Source organism: Hydractinia symbiolongicarpus, chromosome 9, assembly GCF_029227915.1.
Source record: "Hydractinia symbiolongicarpus strain clone_291-10 chromosome 9, HSymV2.1, whole genome shotgun sequence".
In the NCBI taxonomy this organism is placed as follows: domain Eukaryota; kingdom Metazoa; phylum Cnidaria; class Hydrozoa; order Anthoathecata; family Hydractiniidae; genus Hydractinia; species Hydractinia symbiolongicarpus.
The window spans coordinates 16,973,342-16,994,936 of NC_079883.1; the positions used below are offsets into that span (position 1 = coordinate 16,973,342).

General features: G+C 34.6%; 1 protein-coding gene across 1 annotated transcript; it reads left to right on the forward strand.

Moving 5' to 3' along the window:
- The first annotated feature begins 10,247 nt into the window (after positions 1-10,247).
- On the forward strand, positions 10,248-20,770 carry LOC130656233 (uncharacterized). Its single transcript, XM_057459063.1, has 2 exons — positions 10,248-11,425; positions 20,016-20,770. Exons 1-2 carry the CDS (start codon positions 11,119-11,121, stop codon positions 20,768-20,770), a joined length of 1,062 nt encoding a protein of 353 aa, XP_057315046.1. The 5' UTR covers positions 10,248-11,118.
- Positions 20,771-21,595: the final 825 nt, after the last annotated feature.

Below are 21,595 nucleotides of genomic sequence, written 5' to 3' on the forward strand. Positions count from 1 at the left end.
TATTTCTACTGCACAAATCAAGGCGATATAATAATCAATAGCTTCATGAGCTGCCTCTGGCTTAAGTTTGGAGAAACCCTCCATTGGAAGAACTGTTTCCGCAAATTCAATAAATTCAGGCTCATTATCGTGATCCAGATAGTTCGCTAAACTCTTCTAGCTCATTAAGATCTAAAGTTTTTTTAAAAGACTCGCAACCATATAATTCTGGAACATAGTACAATGTATCAGGCCTTCCACGGGGGGCAGTAGCACCTTTGCTTGGTGCTAACAGATGTTGATTCCAACGAATCGCAAATTCATTAAGGTCCTTTCTGATCAAATCCACAAAGCAATAGCGTACACATTCAGCAATGAGTGCATCACCAGCATCTAAATATGTCACATGGCGGGGGGACTGGTCCCGTGTAATAAACCTCGCAAAAGGTTAAAACTACGGACCAATGATGTAAAATTGCGGACCAGATTTTAGAATTCAATTTGTAAAGAGCCACATGCAGAGAAGTGTTAAGTGCAGAAGAGAAGTGTCAAAATACTGAAGAGAAGTGTCAAGATACAGAAGAGAAGTGTTTCGTTATATAGAAGAGAAGTGTTTTTGATTTGGAAGAGAAGTGAGCCATCGTACATAATCTATATACGCCTGTTCCGTGTGTCTGTAACAGGCAAAGTGGATATCGTCATTTTCCTTTGATGTTGCCGAAAAATGCATATCCAATATGTTAAATTTTCTGACGTTACGGCGCGACGTCAATAATATTACTTTAACGTCAATATCCTATATTAAATTATTGAAGCCGTTACAGTGCACTTAAAACTTTGAGGCCAAATAACTTGGAAACGAGGTGGTGACGTCAATGATTTTTCACTGCGTGGGTAACTAGGGACCACCTGGGACCAATTTGGGTAAGTTTCCCAAACCTGGATCCCCGAATCCGTTTCGGAATGGACGGGTTGATGACGTCATCACAAAACCTTCAAATCCCAATATTTCCTGCAACCGTTTGTCAAAAGTGCACGTTCCTATACATTTTCTTGATCAGCATTTCAAGATCTATATAATGAATGCATCGGGTGTACGAATTTGTGAAGAAATTTTTTTTTGAACTTTAGGTAGGGACTTTGCTGACGTCAGCAAAATTTTAAAGCCCTTAAATCTCCTTAGGCGTTTGTCAAAAACATAGGATACTATACATTTTCTTGATCAGCGTTTCAAGATCTATACGATGAAGTTTTGGGGGTTTGACTGGCCATTGCTAACGTCAGCAAAATTTTAAAACCCTTATATCTCATTAACCGCTCATCAAAAGCACATGATCATATACATTTTCTTGATCAACAGTTTAAGCTCTACACAATAGAGGCAACGTGGAAACACAGTTCTGATTTTTTTTTGTGGATGGGTTGCTGACGTCATCAAAATTTTTATTCTGCCTCAGTGGATTTTTCCACGGGCTTTATCGACTAGTCTCTTATAATAATACGGAGCTTCTGTCTGTGACTTTTGCAAAGTGGATAAAATATAAAATACATATACATACATAAAACGGTTCTGTAATTTATCAAACTTTAACGGTAAACAATATTAACGTCAAAGGAAAGTATATTAACATAAGTGAAGCCATTACAGCACTTAAAACTTTGAGGCCAAATACCTTGGAACGAAGTGGTGACGTCAATAATTTTTCACCGCGTGGGTAGCTAGGGACCACCTGGGACCAATTTGGGTAAGTTTTCCAAACCTGGGTCCCAAAATCTGTTTCGGGATGGACGGGTTGATGACGTCATCAAAAAATCTTCAAACCCTAATATCTCTGCAACCGTTTCTCAAAAGTACATGATCCTATATATTTCCTTGATCATTGTTTCAAGATCTATACGATGAAGGCAACAGGTATACAAATTTCTAAAAAAAATTTTTGGGGTTTTGACAGGCCATTGCTGCCGTCAGGAAACATTTTAAACCTTTATATCTCATTAATTGCTTATTAAAACCACATCATATACGTTGTCTTGATCAGCAGTTTACGCTCTACACAATAGAGGCAACGTGAAAACAAATTTCCATGAAAAAATATTTTGTTGTTGACAGATCATTGCTGACGTCATCAAAATTTAAATAATGGTTCTTTTTTACTGTTATTCTGTCTAAGTGGATTTTTCCACGGGTTTTATCGACTAGTCTATATAATAATACGCCAGTTCTGTCTGTCTGTGACTTTTGCAAAGTGGATTATATTCTTCACAATTTTCTTTAACAAATTCTATAAAACATCGCCTATAAAATTGTTCTGTAATTTACCAAACTTTAACGCTAAAATAGTATCGACGTCAAAGGAAAGTTAATTAAGATTAGTGAAGCCATTACAGTGCACCTAAAATTTTGAAGCCAAATAACTTGGAAACGAGTTGGTGACGTCAATGTTTTTTAACCGCGTGGGTAACTAGGGACCACCTGGGACCAATTTGGGTAATTTTCCAAACCTGGGTCCCCAAATCCGTTTCGGAATGAACGGGTTTATGACGTCATCAAAAAACCTTTAAACCACAATATTTCCGTAACCGTTGGTCAAAAGTACATGATCCTATACATTTTCTTGATCAGCGTTTCAAGATCTATACGAGGGAAGCAACAGGTATATGAATTTCTTTCACGGGCCTTTGCTGACGTCAGCACAATTTTTAAACACTTATATCTCTTTTTGCGTTCCTCGAAAACATATCATCCTACACATTATTTTGATCAGCGTGATTCAACCTCTACACATTACAATAAAATAATAAAATAAATTTCTCTAACTTTTTGGGATCTTCACTGCTGACGTCAGCAAAACATCTAAAACAACCTATTTTTCTATTGCCTATCTGCCTAAGTGGATTTCTCCACGGGCCTTATCGACTAGTGATATATATGATACGCCAGTTCTGTCTGTAACTTTTGCAAAGTGGATAAAATTTCTTTGATAAAGTCTATAACACATCAACTATAAATTTGTTCTGTAAATTAGCAAACTTTAACGTTAAAGCAATATTGACGTCAAAGGAAAGTATATTAAGATCGGTGAAGCCATTGCATTGCACTTTTGAATTTAAGACTAAATAACTTGGAAACGGGTGGAAATAACTGACGCCATCTCCTGCGTGGGCAACTAGGGGCTACCTGAGACCAATTTGGGTATGTTTTCCAAATCTGGATCACCGAATCCGTTTCGGAATGGACGGGTTAATGACGTCATCAAAAAACTTTTAAACCCTAATATCTCTGCATCCATTTGTCAAAAGTACACGATCCTATACATTTTCTTGATCAGCGTTTCAAGATCTATGCGATGAAGGCAATAGGTATACATATTTTCAAAAAAAAAATTTAGGTTTTGACGGGCCATTGCTGGACGTCAGCAAAATTTTTAAACCCTTATATCTCATTAACCACTCATCAAAAGCACATGATCATATACATTTTCTTGAACAGCGTTTTAAGCACTACACAATAGAGGCAACGTGAAATCAAGCTTCTGAATTATTTCTTTTGCTGATGGATTGCTGACTTGATCAAAATTCAAAAAACGCTCCTTTTTAATTTTTATCCTGCATCAGTGGATTTTTCCACAGGTTTTATCGACTAGTCTCTATAATAATAGCCGTCCTCTGTCTGTGCGTGCAAAAGCGACTTGTGTTAACCACGCACGAAATTGCGCGCAGCTCTTTGATCTTTTTGCTACGCAATTTTAAAATTTTATTTTATTTTGTGTTTTCCGTAGTTTCACAAAAGTTTAATTTAAAAATTTTCTTATACAAAATTCATGGTTAATTAACTTTTATTGTTCCTTCTCGATGCAGTTTCTTTGTTATAAATAACTACGGTCAAAGTTGCGGACAATTACTCTGCGTTGTCTATTTCATTCAAAAAGTTTTAATTATTTGCGACTTTTTAAGGAAATTAACAGAAACAAGTTTTCAAAAATAGAAGGAGAACAATAAATTTTAGAAAGGCTTTGTAAGTGATTTTTTGTTTGTTCTAAACATGAATGTGAAATTTATTTTGTAAATTTTGTTTCATCTTCAACCATTTATATTTTTAATGACAACAATAAAGCTGTATGTGCTTATATTTTGCTGAAGCTTATTGTTTTTAAACTGAACAAAAAGTGTAAGAAAATGTCAAATTTAGTTTTTTAAAAGCTATTTACAGGGAGGAGCCTCTTTTTTACATCAAACTCAGGCCGTAAAAATGCACAAATTATTGTTAAATATGAATTTTACGAGAAAGCGGCGTAACACTACTTCTGATCTTGGAGGAAAGAATACGGATCCGTATTCTTTCCTCCAAGTTCTGATAAACTATACTATAAGATGGGCTAAATATTTTTATTAACAGATGCGCGAAATAATTACGTCAGCTAATTCCCGTGGATTGTTCCAACGGGTTAACGACTAGTCTCTTTAATAATAGCCGTATTTTGTCTGTCTGTCCGCAAAAGCCGCGCCCTGTTACGGAAACACGAAATGCGATATATAAAGGACAGGCGACCCCGTGGATTTTTCCACGGGTTAACGGCTAGTCTCTATTATAATAGCCGTCGTCGTCTGTCTTGTCAGGGAAAGCCGTGTCGCGTAACTGAAACACGAAATTTTTAAAATGTGCACCAATACCAAATGCGTTATATTGTCCACTTTGTTGCGACGGGTAAATTCAAAGGACGGGCGACCCCGTGGATTTTTCCACGGGTTAACGACTAGTCTCTTTAATAATAGCCGTCGTCTGTCTGTCTGTGTGTCCGCGAAAGCCGTGTCCCGCAACGGAAACATGAAATTTTTAAAATGCGCATCAATACCAAATGCGATATATTTCTGTCCACTTTGTTGCAACGGGTTAATTTAAAGGACGGGCGACCCCGTGGATTTTTCCACGGGCAACGACTAGGTCACCATTAAGTTCTTTAGCTTTTGTTGAGGGATAGTTATTTTTTGAAAAATGTGTTCAGTTGCAACACTACAATGATGTATGCGCTTCACTTCATTTACGACCAACTTGTACCAAACCTGTACCAAAGCGCTCCACAGGATCGTTTGACACAGTTTACGGCTTTTATTAAGTGCTCCACACAGAGCATTCAATGCCGGGTCACACTCTGACTTGCGGCTTACCCCGGCGTTTCGACGCCGGTTTTCCCGGCTAGTCTCTTTAATAATAGCCGTATTTTGTCAGTTCAAAAAGGTTACCGATATTCCTTTGATCTTTCCGCGATTTTTAGAAACCAGGGGGGGTTGTTTAATCGCAAATCAAAATATTGATTAAAATGAATACTAAAAATTAATTTATTTCTTTAATTAATTGAATTACTTTAATTTATTACCATAAGTAGAAGAAATAAATTTAGTGATAAAAATGAATGCATTATTTTAATACGCCATTTTGAATAATAATTACCCCCGTGACCTCAATCGCCGTTTTCGCTCAGGAGCTACAGAAAACAAATGGGACAGTTTATTTCACACATTCGTAGAAATGTGTGATTTTACGATGGCCCTGAAGGCTCACATTGTGCGCGGTGTTCTCAATCATTTACGCCTTGCATTGCTTAGTGCGCGCTCTTCAGTGCGCGCTCTTCTTTGATTAGTGCACGCTCTTCTTTGGTCAGTGTGCGCTCTTTGGTTAGTGCGCGCTCTTCCTTTGTTTGCAATGCACACTGTTACTGCTACAGTTTTTGCGCGCTGTGCCAAAAAGACCGGGTCGAGGGACGTTAATCAAATGACCACGTGGGTCTCGTGGTCTGTATTTTGTACATTTCATGCGCATGTTACAAGGTAAACACAAAATAAAAAAATGGAGGGGGTACTAAAAGAAATCGGAGTGTATATTCTGCCGGTACCGGCGGAAATAGTAACACGCGTTAGTCGGACGGTACCGGCTGGTTTAAGGAAGAAAATTATTCTGCCGGCAGTAAATTTCCCGCCAAATCGCGTACATCCGCCATTACGATTATGTCTGAATGATGTTAACATCATTCAGACATAATCGTAATGGCGGATGATGTTGATGGTGCATTTACTGTTGGTGAAAAGTTTGCGAGCTATAAGGATTTATGTAATAAATTAGAACGTTTTAAAGCATCACACTTCGTAGATTTATGGATTAGAGATTCTCGGACAATAAAAGCTTCTCAAGGGAGAGTAAAGAAAACACTAAATCCTGAGTTAAAATATTATGAGCTAAAACTGTCTTGTGTTCATGGTGGTCGTAAATTTCACTCAGAAAGTTCAGGAAAACGCTCCTCGCAGTAAGTAGATATCAATAAGTTATTTATTTCTAGCTTTTTATTGAAAATAATTTCTGCATAGTATTAGTTTAGCAAGCTCTGTTCCTCTGTGTTCACCTAGCCTAGCTAGCTACTGTTCTTTTTTCTTTATTGCAGAACACTGAAGAATAACTGCCCATTTAGTATCAAGATTAGGGCATCTGCAGATGGCCAAACTTTAGAAGTAAAAGATATAGTTGATAAACATAATCATGAACTCAACCAGGTAACTGCTAGCTACACACAGTGGTACAATTTTTATGATAAACATCATTTACCTTTATGACGTTTCGCCACCCTGTTGTGGCGTATTTCAGAGATTAAACATTGCTGTACACTGACAATTACATATAAATGACTACTATATAATAAATACAATAAAATATTGAAACCTAATAATATAATAATAATAATATAATAGTAACAATAATAAAGTGTTCAGTCATATATAACTTAAGACGTAAAAATAATGTACAAAGTCAACTTAAAAATTGTTATGTTCGAAGGTATAGTTTAACGGAAAAACGGCATGGCTCTTGCCTTGCAGTTGCGGGTTCAATTCCTGCTGCCTTCATTTATTATCTGTATATACATAATAAAATTAAAAGTAATCTTTTTAATATAAATTTGATTTTTAATGTTAATGTTATAATGTAATACATTTAAATGGTATATTTTTCATAGAAGTTGTTTAACCACTTGCCAAAACAAAGGCGTCTCACAGACCAAAGCAAGGAAAAGGCTAAGTACCTGCTCTCGATGAATGTCAACAAAAAGTTATTGCAGCAGGAACTCTCGAGAGAATGTGGGAAAGTTGTAACACTCCGAGATATTTCCAACATCGCTGCAGAAAACAAAAGAGAAAAAACTCGTAACGACCTAAACTCAGTTGTAGATATTTTAACAAATAAATACGGTTGGTTTTACTTATTTATCAACTCTGTATTATGGGGCAGTTATTGTCTTCTTTGTTTCTCTTTTGGGTTTTTTTAGCCTTCATGCTTCTATTTTGAAAGAGAATTTCTAAAAATACAGAGGTTTAACTCTTGACTTACCAATTGATACTGTAAACATGATTGCAATAAAATTTTCACTTTGTAAACAATTTGTAAATCTACTGTAGGTTGCACTGTTAGCATTCATGCTGATGAAGAAAAAAATTTGATTGGGATTTTCTTTCAAGATGATTTCATGAAAATTGTAACGGCAGCATATGCTGAAATATTTTTCATTGATGCTACATATAAGTTGACAGAACTAAAAATTCCTGTTTATTTGTTGGTGGTTGAAGATTCCATGGGTGGAACCGAGGTTGCTGCTGTGGGGCTTCTTGTATCTGAAAATGAGGAGTCAATTACTTGGCTTTTAAACACTTTTAAAGAAAATAATAATGGGTTAATTCCTCGCATCGTAATGGCCGACAAAGATCTGACATTGAGAAAGGTGGTTAAAGAAATTTTCCCCACCTGTAAACTATTGATTTGTTTATTTCACACACTACGTAGTTTTAAGCGTGAAATTTCTAACCAATCATTTAATTTACGAGAATGCCAACAAGTGGTATTAAAAGAACTTTTTCAGAAAATGTGTTACAGCAAAACGGAAAGTGAATATCGTGAACAATACGATCTATTTATGAAGGCTGCTCCAGAAATGGTTCAAAGCTACTTTACAGAGAATTGGCACGATATAAAGAATGAGTGGGTTTTAGGTGATGTCCTTAATGTCAATAGCTTCCTAAATACGACGAACAATAGACTTGAGAGCTTAAATGGCAAACTCAAATCTGTCATTAAGTTGTACAGTCCGTTAGAAGACTTTATTGACGGTTTTTTCACGGTTTTGTACTCCTTAAGGAACGAACGAGATCACAAAGCTGCATCAACATTACTCAAGCGCAAAGTAATACCATTTAATATTTCAACCCCTCAATACCAATATTCAAATTTGTTAACAAGTTACGCCTTAAATTTTGTGCTGAACCAATTAAAAGAAATGAAAAATGTCGGAAATGTTCATAAAGAGGGGACAGTTTTCAAAGTCTGACAACTATTCCTGTGAGTCATATGTCATAAATGTCACCTTGTCGTTTCTTTATTTTTAATTATTACCTTTCATGAATTTTGAAGCAACTAACTTCTTAATACCTACCAAAATCTTTTAGGATGCTGGCGTTTCAGAAAAATCTTGCGCTTCTTCGATAATAGATACAGGCACACTATCTGAGGAACACCATAATTCAAGTAAATATCTATATTATAATACCCGTGTGCGTCTGTCTGTCACGCAAAATGGTACCGTACCGTAAGTAGCGAGACGCGCTTAAGTGGTATAAAAAGGATGGGCGGACCCGTGGATTCTTCCACGGGCCATCGACTAGTCTAATCTATTGCGTTTATTAACAGTTTCTTTCTTTTTATACTTGAATGTCACAAAAAATTTCCATCTGCTTTATATTTTAGGTGATTTGCAAACTTATGACTTTAACAAGATGAACGAAGAAGGAAAGGCTAAAATGATTTTGTCTGTTTTGTTTTGCCCCGAATTTGCTATCGACTGTATAAATGAAAACGAAAGTGTAGACGAAGATGCGTTTCGAAGGATGGTCGAACAGGATCTTCCAAATTGCATAAGTGACGAATCATTCGATATAAAACTAATTAGGAGATTTTGCCTAAAAGAAACTTATGGTAAGCTGTGCAAATACATAAAAGATGCAGTTGAATCACGGAAAGAAAGTTTGTGTGGAAATTGTAAAGCAGAGTTGGTCGAACCACGCTCTTGTACAAGGTGCTTAGTCAGATACCACGACATTTGTTTTAATAGCACAGATGGAAATATTTGCTTTAGTTGTGAGAAATTTTTGAAAAAACGTAAGTTTTTTTACAAAAGTTTATAATACAGAAATCTATAATTATTTTGTCATTACATTCTCAAAATAATGTTACCATATTCCATTAGGAAAAGAGGAGATGGAAAAAGCAATTGAAGAAGGTATATAGCCGGCATCATATTTTTTTGCCACTTAACTCGCTTTAATTTTTTATTATTAGTCACTTCTGCTTCTTAGAACAACGTGAAAAAAAAGAACTAGAAAGGTGGTTTTGTCATTGGCGGCTGCTGTTAAGAAAAATGGCACATGACGGAAGTTTGCTGGATATTGTGCAAGAGTCAAGTGATCCTGATAACAATAAATTACTTGCGATTTGTAAGTACGAAGGGAAAAAGTACGCCCACGCGCTGGAAGAATTATTCAACACATTTCCGAAATTCGAAAAGGAGTATAAGTTATATGCCAATGATGAAACTGAACCAAAGGAAAAAATTTTACATTTTGTCCATCACGGTTATAAGGAGAGCTTTGACATTGGTAAAACTACCTGTGCTAGATTAGAACATATTGTTATGCGACTCGTCAATGCGTATAAGTCATGAACCGGTAACACGACTGATGTATTTTTATTTTTGTTCTAATTAACTTACTTGTGTTGGTTCAAGAACTTTCATTTTGTAAAAATTCAGAAAGTTTGGTATATGGAGATCTTTATCTTTATATACTGCAATTTTAATAGTACAGTTTTTAGTAGTGTTTGGTACACTTTACACGTTTTTTTTGTCTCCGTCATGTCGTGGAATAAAACCGGAGTTTTGTTTGCTTTGAGTTTTTTTGTATTTTTGCCACGATTATGTACTATATTTACTTTTTGCAAAATAATACCTTTTTGGTGTATTTATCGTGATTTCCGTTATTACTGCCGGCAGACTAATATCTCTCTTTATTCTGCCGGTAGTTGATTACTGCCGGCAGAATTAATAGCCCCCTTTATTCTGCCGGTAGTTACTGCCGGCAGACTATCTCTCTTTATTCTGCCGGTAGTTGGTTACTGCCGGCAGAATAAACACCCCTACTTATTCTGCCGGTACCGGCAGAATATCCACGTCCAAAAGAAATCATCAGGGAAGAAGTAAAAAATCAAATTGGAAAGCTGAAAGATGATAATCAGCCAGCCAGTCACCAATCTGAATGTTCAAATTCCGCAACCAAACGTCAAGGGAATATTTATAGAAGGTTGAACAACTTGATAACTCAAGTAGGACATAAAACGACAGAGAAAGTGGATGTTAAAAATAAAAAGAAAGGTTTAAAAACACAGAAGTTGAAGGTTCAAATCAGATATAGTAGATTTCTTTGTGTTGGTGGACAGGAGGAGGGTACTTGGGAAATTGTGAAGCAGTGTGATGGAGGTGGCCATCGTTTTGTATTTTTTGAATGAAGACCAAACATTTGATAAGTTGAAAGAGAAGGCCTTGAAAATATTCTTCAACAGACTGGGACGAAATAGCTACAATGAAGAAGAATCTGATGTAGTAGCTACAATATGTGATAGTTTTGGTGAAGAAATTTTTACCAATGAAAATTTACCAAATTATTTCAAGAGCAATGGCCTCTACCCGTCGAAAACTTACTTTGTCCCCAAAGAAGGTCGTATTTTGAGGATATTGATGATCAACTGGAACTTTCCCCACTGAAAGTACTGAAAAAAGGAAAATTTGTTCCGACTGTAGCCATTCGTATACAGACACTTGTTTGATTTGTGAACAAAACAAAGATTTTGAGGATTCCTTAAAAATTGACACTGAGAAAATTGAAATTTTATCAGATACTGAAGAAGAAAAGCCTGACCTAATTGAACTACGTAAACGGCGCGGAGAAATATTTGAACCTTCCTCTTTTGAAGATGATTTACAACAGTTGAGAGAAATATATGAGAACACAAAATCCCATACATTCACCATCAGAAGACGACATGTATTTTCTGATATGTTGAAGAAAATAAAGTTGTTCTTTGAAAACAAAGATCTTACAAAAATTTCTGTGGAATTTACAAGTTTTGGTATGATTGAAGGTGGTGTTGGTGTTGGCCCAGGAAGAGAGATGATGTCATTGTTTTACAGTCAGGCCAAGGGGAAGCTGCTGTACGGATTAGAAAATAATGCAGTCTTCATGCACGATATAGCAAAAACCGGTGATAGATTGTACTATTATTTTGGAAAGTTGGTAGCTGCAGCAGTTTTGTATAATTACCCAACACCAAATTTGTGTCCTGGTCTATGTTGTTACATTCTCGGTGAGTATATAATATAAAAAAAATTCATGAAAAGTGTTATACTTTTTGCTATATAGTTATTTTTTATGGAGGATTAATCCAACCAGAATAAAGACAATATTGTAAAACTAGTCAATAAAGCCCGTGGAAAAATCCACTTAGACAGGATAACAGTAAAAATGAACCGTTATTTAAATTATGATGACGTCAGCTAGGATCTGTCAAGAGACAAAATATTTTTTCTTGGAAATTTGTTTATTTGTTGCCCTTATTGTGTAGAGCTTGAATAGCTGATTAAAATAATGTATAGGAACATTTGTTTTGGACAAACACCTAAGGAGATATAAGGGTTTAAAAATTTTGCTGACGTCAGCAAAAACGAACAATATGCAAAAAAATTATTTTAAGAAGTTTTTACACCTGTTGCCTTCATCGTATAGATCTCAAAATGCTGATCAAGAAAATGTATTGGATCATGTACTTTTGATAAACGGTTGCAGAGATATTAGGGTTTGAAGGTTTTTTGATGACGTCATCAACCCATCCATTCCGAAACGGATTGTGGCACCCAGGTTTGGGAAACTTACCCAAATTAGTCCTAGGTGGTCCCTAGTTACCCACGCGGGGAAAAATCATTGACGTCACCACCTCGTTTCCAAGTTATTTGGCCTCAAAGTTTTAAGTGCACTGTAATGGCTTCATTAATTTAATATAAGATATTGACGTTAAAATAGTAATATTGACGTTGCGCCGTAGCGGCAGATAATTTAACATTTGAGATATAACTTTTTCGGCTACATCAAAGGAAAATGAACTCATCCACTTTGCCTGTCACAGACACAGACTTAGCGTATTATTATAGAGACTAGTCGATTAGGCCCGTGGAAAAATCCACTTAGGCAGAAAAACAATTGAAAAGTTCTGTCATTTGAATTTTGATGACATCAGCAAATATTTCAGTATATTGAATATGCCTTTTACTAAAAAAAATAATCTGAAAATGCATAAAAAGAAAGTATATAAGTCATAATTTAACAAAAAAGTTCTTAAAATCTAACACAAAATATCAAATGTCAAATCGCATGAAATCCTCCCAACAAAACTTCTGACAAAATATGAAAAACAACGGCGTGCAAGGTGTAAAATCTAGTTAGTAGAAAGTTACAACATTGACAGTCACAACCCAGACAGTTACGACAACAATAATAACTAGTCGATAAGGCCCGTGGAGAAATCCACTTAGGCACATGGGCAATAGAAAAATAGGTTGTTTTAGATGTTTTGCTGACGTCAGCAGTGAAGATCCCAAAAAAGTTAGAGAAATTTATTTTATTATTTTATTGTAATGTGTAGAGGTTAAACCACGCTGATCAAAATAATGTGTAGGATGATATGTTTTCAAGGAACGCAAAAAGAGATATAAGTGTTTAAAAATTGTGCTGACGTCAACAAAGGCCCGTGAAAACACAAAAATTTTTTTTTCAGAAATTCATGTACCTGTTGCCTCCCTCGTATAGATCTTGAAACGCTGATCAAGAAAATGTATAGGATCATGTACTTTTGACCAACGGTTACGGAAATATTGTGGTTTAAAGTTTTTTTGATGACGTCATAAACCCGTTCATTCCGAAACGGATTTGGGGACCAAGGTTTGGAAAATTACCCAAATTGGTCCCAGGTGGTCCCTACTTACCCACGCAGTTAAAAAACATTGACGTCACCAACTCGTTTTCCTTAGTATGATGATCTGTAGTTACCTTTACCTCACAAAAGTTAACACAAAATGTAAAACAGATCGGTTTTTGAGGAGCACATCCAAATCAACAAAAATCAGTTCATTTAGCATGTTCTATATTGCTATTGTCCATAAATCTTCTACAAAAAGGTTATGAAACACATCAAATTATAGAAAAATCAGGCATTTCATAAAATATAAAAAACAAAAAAGTTTTTTCATCATCACCAAACACAGTTATATATTACCACAATTATAAAAATCTTAACAAAAACGTGAAACCATGGAATTTTCTTCCAGCAAAAATGACATCACATACAGTTTAATTCTCCCCAACAAAAGTTTATAATACGAACTATGAAAAAGCCATTAGCTTACACAACAGCCTTCAGTGGAGGCCAATTCTACAAAATTTGTGCTTTCAGTATATTTGCATGTGGTCTTTTTCCCACAAAAAAAGGAAAATTTTAAAAAACAGCAGTTTGCAACACAAACAAAAACACGAACAACCTTCCCGAACCGAACGACCATCCTCTCATAAATTAAAATAAAGTCAAAAACCCATGTAAATTTCCAATCAAATGTCTACACCCCCCTGTAAAAATAACCTGGCATTATACATGTAGGCTGGCGAAAGTTAAACAGGATGTCAGAAAAAAAACAATAAAAAAAAATAAACACGCACGCTTTAAATTCTGGAAGAAAAAAAATTCCACTTGTTATATTGCACGTGGTCCCTTTGTAAAGTTTACAGGAAATGCGAAAAGAAATATAAAATACATCTGCAAAAGTTCAAGTCTTTAAAGATTTTGTATCGTGCTCATAAAAGAAAAGAAGTTATGGAAACTAAGGTAGCTAGCTATAGATAATTAAATAAAAGGAATAACAATATAAGTCATAGGTTAGAGCTAGCCATGGGATGAGAGGAGCAGGCATTGGAGGCCAACATTAGCTAGCTAACAGTAGCTAAGACCCCCAGTTAAATATACTTAACCTGGGAACACTTAGCTAAAACTAAAGCTAGCTATTTATGCTTAGTAAAACACATATAAAGAGAAACAATAGTAATGTAAAAATAATAACATAACAGTGAGCAGTAAGTTCAACAAACCAAAGTTTTCCGTTTGTTAGTCAGCTAACAGCTTTATGTAGCATTTTGAATTTTAGGACAAACACATTAGTTACGCACCAGGGGATACATTAATTATGCAACAAAAACATAAACAAATATGGTGGCTAGGTTTGTTTTTAAAAAAGCGCTAAAATATAAAACTTCAAGAATTTGAGGCTTTTCTTGGAAAATGCGAGTCTGCTTGCTCCAGTGACATAAAAACTAAACGTCTAAAAACATCAAAGTTCTTACTATTATTGATTTTAAATCCACTTCAAACCTAGCCTTTATTTTCTAATTCTAACTTTACTACTTTACTTCTAGCTCTAGCTACCACTTCTTAATTCACTTCTTGGACTTTTCTTTCTCTGAATTACTTTTTGCACTTTTTTCAAGACGAAGGGACCGTTCTTTTTTTGTTGTTGTTTTCGGTGTCGAGGGACACCATTTTTGTACAGAAAGCCGTTAAATTTATTTCAGCAAATCAAGTTGATCCATTTTGATCACGTGATGTAAACAAAGTAAACCTGCTAGCAAAATGGATATAACTTTTTCGGAGACTTGAAAGGAAATTTCGGCTACATCAAAGGAAAATGAACACATCCACTTTGCCTGTCACAGACAGACGGACACACTTAGCGTATTATTATAAGAGATAATGTCAGAAATAACACATATCTCAAATATGGATACATCTTATTATGTGATTATGTTGAAAACCTTCAATATTTTAAAATCTGAAATGTCGAAAAGAAAGGCTTGCAACAGTAAGCACAGATCTATGAAATAAGTTCTTTAAGCATTTTAAACATTGTCTTTTCCCTAAATGCTTATACAACAATACAACCTGAACAATATCAAAAAGCCAAACTTAAACAAACACAAACACCTAAAAACAAAAAGTTAAACTTTGAAAAATCATTTATTTGGTTGCATACCATCCTCTCCCGCAAAAATATGCACAAAATGTAAAAATTAACCGGTTAACAAAACAATTTTTTGTCTAATGATCCGTACTGACTTTACCAAACATTTTAACCTGAAATGTCGAAAAAGCAATGAGCAAGGAGTAAATTTCAAATCAACAAAAATCATTATTTTGAAAACATTGTATATATATATGGTCCTTCCTCACAAAAGTTTACAATAAATGTAGAACACAAAGGTTTATGAGGAGCAAATCAAAATATGAACAAAAATCAGTTCAATGGGCATGTTCTATATTGTCTTCAGCCATAAAATCTTCCACAAAATTGATATGAAACCCATCAAATTCAACTCAGAAAAAGCAGTCATTTAAGTGCATACAAAAATACAACTTGTAGAATATCAAATTATTATTTTTAGTATATATATAATTGCATATGGTCCTCCCTCACAACAGTTAAATTTTTGCACTAAATTTGCAACACAAAATACAAATTCTAAATAATTCCTATGGTTTTCCTTTTCCTTTCCTTTCCTTTTCCTTTTAAGTTTAATTAAAATATAAAAGATGAGAGGTGAACGACAAAATCAAAGTTTGCAGAATTTAATTATTTTGGTATATATATGTCTATTGATATATGCCCTTTATAACAATATTTCAATCCAAAATGTGAAAAAGAAAAACAGTTTGCAACAAAATCAGTTATTCTGATGATATTGCATACACTTTTTCTCCACAAAAGTGTAAAAAAAGAATGGTTGTAGGAAATACTTCTGATTCAACAAAAATCAGTATTTGCATCTTGTACTCATTAAATATTACCCAAAATTTCAAAAAACTGTGATTTGGAACGCATCAAATTTATAAATAGAGAGGGATCAGTCATTTCGGTATGTTGTACAGAGTCCTGCCCGGTAAGAATTTATACAAAATATAAAAAAAAACAGGTTTTTTCGGTGTTGTACTCCCTCAAAAAAGTTGAAACTTTTCTTAATTGAGACAAAATGCCATAAACAAAAACATTTTAGTCAGAACATCTAGAACAACAAAAATCACTACATTTAAGGTACCAGAATTACTACATGTTAAATAAAAATCGTTTCGTCATATTGCATGTAACCGATGTATATAAGTTTAGTTACACAAAATGTGAAAAATACATTATTTGCATACACAAATTGTGAAAAATACATTATTTGCTTAAAAACAGTCCTTAAACTCTTCTTAAATAATATGTAATACTTTTTTAAAAGTTGTTGTGGCTTGTTAATATAAGCTTAAAATGTCAATTAAAATAAGTTACAGTCACATTCTTAGCAAAGACCACTAAGATTAGCTTACATGTAAAAAGCAACATAAAACTGAAGCTAACATAAGGTAGCTACAGCAGCTAATAGCTGGTCACTTAAATATAAACTGGAGACTTAGCTAGGTATAAAGAACATGGCTACATATTTATAAATTCCTAGCTACCTAGCTAGTTGTTGTTGGTGTGGTTGATGCTAGCTAACAAACATGTCTCGCATCAATAATATCATCAAAACTTTAAAAAACATAAACAAACCTTTCTATACTTCATTTATATACCATGCCCCTTTTTAAATGCTTTTGTAAAGATTTATTTTGAAGGCAAGAGAAGACAAATGCTTAAAAAGGACAGCCATCTTTTTTGCAAACACAATTTCCGTTACTTTGTGCTAGAACTTCATTTAACAAACCACACAAAACTCGCGGCTTTTCACGACAAAGAAGACATATTTTTTTTCGGCAACATCAAAGATTTTTTTCGGTAACATCAAAGGAAAATGACGATATCAACTTTGCCTGTCACAGACAGACGGACACACTCTCCGTATTATTATAAGAGACTAGTCGATAAATCCCGTGGAGTAATCCACTTAGGCAGAAGAACAATGGAAAAATAGGTTGTTTTAGTTTTTTTGCTGACGTCAGCAGTGCAAATACAAAATAAATATATTTTTTTAGAAATTTGTATACCTGTTGCCTTCATCGTATAGATCTTGAAATGCTGATCAAGAAAATGTATATGATCATGTATCTTTGACAAACGGTTGCAGAGATATCAAGGTTTAAAGGTTTTTTGATGACGTCATAAACCCGTCCATTCCGAAACGGATTCGGGGACCCAGGTTTGGAAAACTTACCCAAATTGGTCCCAGGTTGTCCCTAGTTACCCACGCGGTGAAAAAACATTGACGTCACCACCTCGTTTCCAAGTTATTTGGCCTCAAAGTTTTAAGTGCATTGTAATGGCTTCACTAATCTTAATTAACTTTCCTTTGACGTCAATACTATTTTATCGGTAAAGTTTGGTAAATTACAGAACAATTTTATAGGCGATGTTTTATAGAATTTGTTAAAGAAAATTTTGAAGAATGTAATCCACTTTGCAAAAGTCACAGACAGACAGAACTGGCGTATTATTATATAGACTAGTCGATAAGGCCCGTGGAGAAATCCACTTAGGCACATGGGCAATAGAAAAATAGGTTGTTTTAGATGTTTTGCTGACGTCAGCAGTGAAGATCCCAAAAAAGTTAGAGAAATTTATTTTATTATTTTATTGTAATGTGTAGAGGTTAAACCACGCTGATCAAAATAATGTGTAGGATGATATGTTTTCAAGGAACGCAAAAAGAGATATAAGTGTTTAAAAATTGTGCTGACGTCAACAAAGGCCCGTGAAAACACAAAAATTTTTTTTTCAGAAATTCATGTACCTGTTGCCTCCCTCGTATAGATCTTGAAACGCTGATCAAGAAAATGTATAGGATCATGTACTTTTGACCAACGGTTACGGAAATATTGTGGTTTAAAGTTTTTTTGATGACGTCATAAACCCGTTCATTCCGAAACGGATTTGGGGACCAAGGTTTGGAAAATTACCCAAATTGGTCCCAGGTGGTCCCTACTTACCCACGCAGTTAAAAAACATTGACGTCACCAACTCGTTTTCCTTAGTATGATGATCTGTAGTTACCTTTACCTCACAAAAGTTAACACAAAATGTAAAACAGATCGGTTTTTGAGGAGCACATCCAAATCAACAAAAATCAGTTCATTTAGCATGTTCTATATTGCTATTGTCCATAAATCTTCTACAAAAAGGTTATGAAACACATCAAATTATAGAAAAATCAGGCATTTCATAAAATATAAAAAACAAAAAAGTTTTTTCATCATCACCAAACACAGTTATATATTACCACAATTATAAAAATCTTAACAAAAACGTGAAACCATGGAATTTTCTTCCAGCAAAAATGACATCACATACAGTTTAATTCTCCCCAACAAAAGTTTATAATACGAACTATGAAAAAGCCATTAGCTTACACAACAGCCTTCAGTGGAGGCCAATTCTACAAAATTTGTGCTTTCAGTATATTTGCATGTGGTCTTTTTCCCACAAAAAAAGGAAAATTTTAAAAAACAGCAGTTTGCAACACAAACAAAAACACGAACAACCTTCCCGAACCGAACGACCATCCTCTCATAAATTAAAATAAAGTCAAAAACCCATGTAAATTTCCAATCAAATGTCTACACCCCCCTGTAAAAATAACCTGGCATTATACATGTAGGCTGGCGAAAGTTAAACAGGATGTCAGAAAAAAAACAATAAAAAAAAATAAACACGCACGCTTTAAATTCTGGAAGAAAAAAAATTCCACTTGTTATATTGCACGTGGTCCCTTTGTAAAGTTTACAGGAAATGCGAAAAGAAATATAAAATACATCTGCAAAAGTTCAAGTCTTTAAAGATTTTGTATCGTGCTCATAAAAGAAAAGAAGTTATGGAAACTAAGGTAGCTAGCTATAGATAATTAAATAAAAGGAATAACAATATAAGTCATAGGTTAGAGCTAGCCATGGGATGAGAGGAGCAGGCATTGGAGGCCAACATTAGCTAGCTAACAGTAGCTAAGACCCCCAGTTAAATATACTTAACCTGGGAACACTTAGCTAAAACTAAAGCTAGCTATTTATGCTTAGTAAAACACATATAAAGAGAAACAATAGTAATGTAAAAATAATAACATAACAGTGAGCAGTAAGTTCAACAAACCAAAGTTTTCCGTTTGTTAGTCAGCTAACAGCTTTATGTAGCATTTTGAATTTTAGGACAAACACATTAGTTACGCACCAGGGGATACATTAATTATGCAACAAAAACATAAACAAATATGGTGGCTAGGTTTGTTTTTAAAAAAGCGCTAAAATATAAAACTTCAAGAATTTGAGGCTTTTCTTGGAAAATGCGAGTCTGCTTGCTCCAGTGACATAAAAACTAAACGTCTAAAAACATCAAAGTTCTTACTATTATTGATTTTAAATCCACTTCAAACCTAGCCTTTATTTTCTAATTCTAACTTTACTACTTTACTTCTAGCTCTAGCTACCACTTCTTAATTCACTTCTTGGACTTTTCTTTCTCTGAATTACTTTTTGCACTTTTTTCAAGACGAAGGGACCGTTCTTTTTTTGTTGTTGTTTTCGGTGTCGAGGGACACCATTTTTGTACAGAAAGCCGTTAAATTTATTTCAGCAAATCAAGTTGATCCATTTTGATCACGTGATGTAAACAAAGTAAGCCTGCTAGCAAAATGGATATAACTTTTTCGGAGACTTGAAAGGAAATTTCGGCTACATCAAAGGAAAATGAACACATCCACTTTGCCTGTCACAGACAGACGGACACACTTAGCGTATTATTATATATAGATAATTCTAGATACATTGCCATGATATAGCCAGTGTTACACCTTTAAAGGCCATCAGTTGTATTTATTCCATTCTTTTGCAATTTCTTCAGGTCTATTATCCTGCACATGCTCGCATTTGGATATACCAGATTATGATGTCAAGCAGAAATTGATTGAAATCAATGAATGTACTGACGAAGTAGCTTATAATACTCTGGTGCGAAATTTCCCAGAGCGAGTAGAGTATGGGTACAATAAATTTCCTTCTTATGATGATAAACCCGAATTTTTAAAAACAGTTGCACACCATTTTATTATATCCTTGCAACTGGAAGAAATTCAACAATTGCAGAATGGTTTGAAAACTAACAACGTTCTTTCGCTTCTCCAGAAGTACCCAGAAGTGTCAAAGAAGTTTTTTACGTACAGAGAAAATTGCATTTGTCCTGAAGATATCAAAGCCATCTTTGTCCCTCACTTCTCAAGTGGTGAGGGAATGGAGGTGGAGGAAGATATTTGGTATAATTGGCACAATTTCATCGACGAAACCGGCCAAAAGAAGACTCAGAGTGTCCTTGCCTTCACGTTGAATGACGTTGAAGATGGCAAGGTAGACGAATCCGTCAAAAAAGCAAAAACCCTCACACTTGAGGACATTGTCATGTTTCTAACAGGACAATATTGTTTGTCTCTTCCACCACCGAAAGTGGACGTTTATTTTGATCATAGCAGTGAGGGAAGAGTGATAGTATCAACATGCGTAATGAAGTTGACATTCCCAGTCACATCTAGATATAATAGTGAAAACTTCAGTAAAAACATAATAGAAGATATCATAAACGGAGAGTGTTATGGAAAAGTTTGAGCTCCATGTTATTCTTATTCTTGGAGTGTTAAACCTCCTTGGAGAGTTGCATGAAACTAAGGATTTCAGCTGTTGATATTATGTTATTTATTTACCTAGACTTTGTATATTGAAATAGTATATTTTACATATCTTTATGAAGCATTGTAAGCTCCATTTTATGCTTTGGATTTCAGCTGTTGATATTATATTATTTATTTACCTGGACTTTTTATATTGCAGTAGTATTTTTTACATATCTTTATAATTCTGTTTATTACATTGACTGGAAAAGGTTTTTTCACCCTTTACTTCACGCACGGGAATTGTAAATTAAGAGACTATGTATTTGGGCAAAAAGCATTATTCTTAACAAAAAAAGACTAGAAATTTCATTGGTGCTGAAAAGCTGTCGAATGGACAGAAAAACATATAAAAAAAGTATTTGTTTATAATGAGAAATAAAAATGTTAAGAATATGTTACAATATCCTCTAATAGTGCAAAATATATTTAAAGCTTGATTTACACTTGAAGGTCTTTCTCTCGACAAGCCCCTTATTTGCAAAACAGCGTCTGAAAACTCACAAAACTCTTCGCAATTGTCTGGTCTATTTTGAGCAAAATTAGGATTGTCGAACTCCTCCACATCTGCCAAATCAACCGACATTTTATACGACTTGGTCCCATACAATTGTGGTAGATGATACAATGAATTTGGTCTACCAGTAGGTAGTGATGCACCTTTAGACTTTGCAATAAGATGTCGATTCCAACGCTTTTTAAATTCATCCAGTTCTTTTCTTAGTATGTGCATGAAACAAAATCACAGGCATTCTTTCACAAC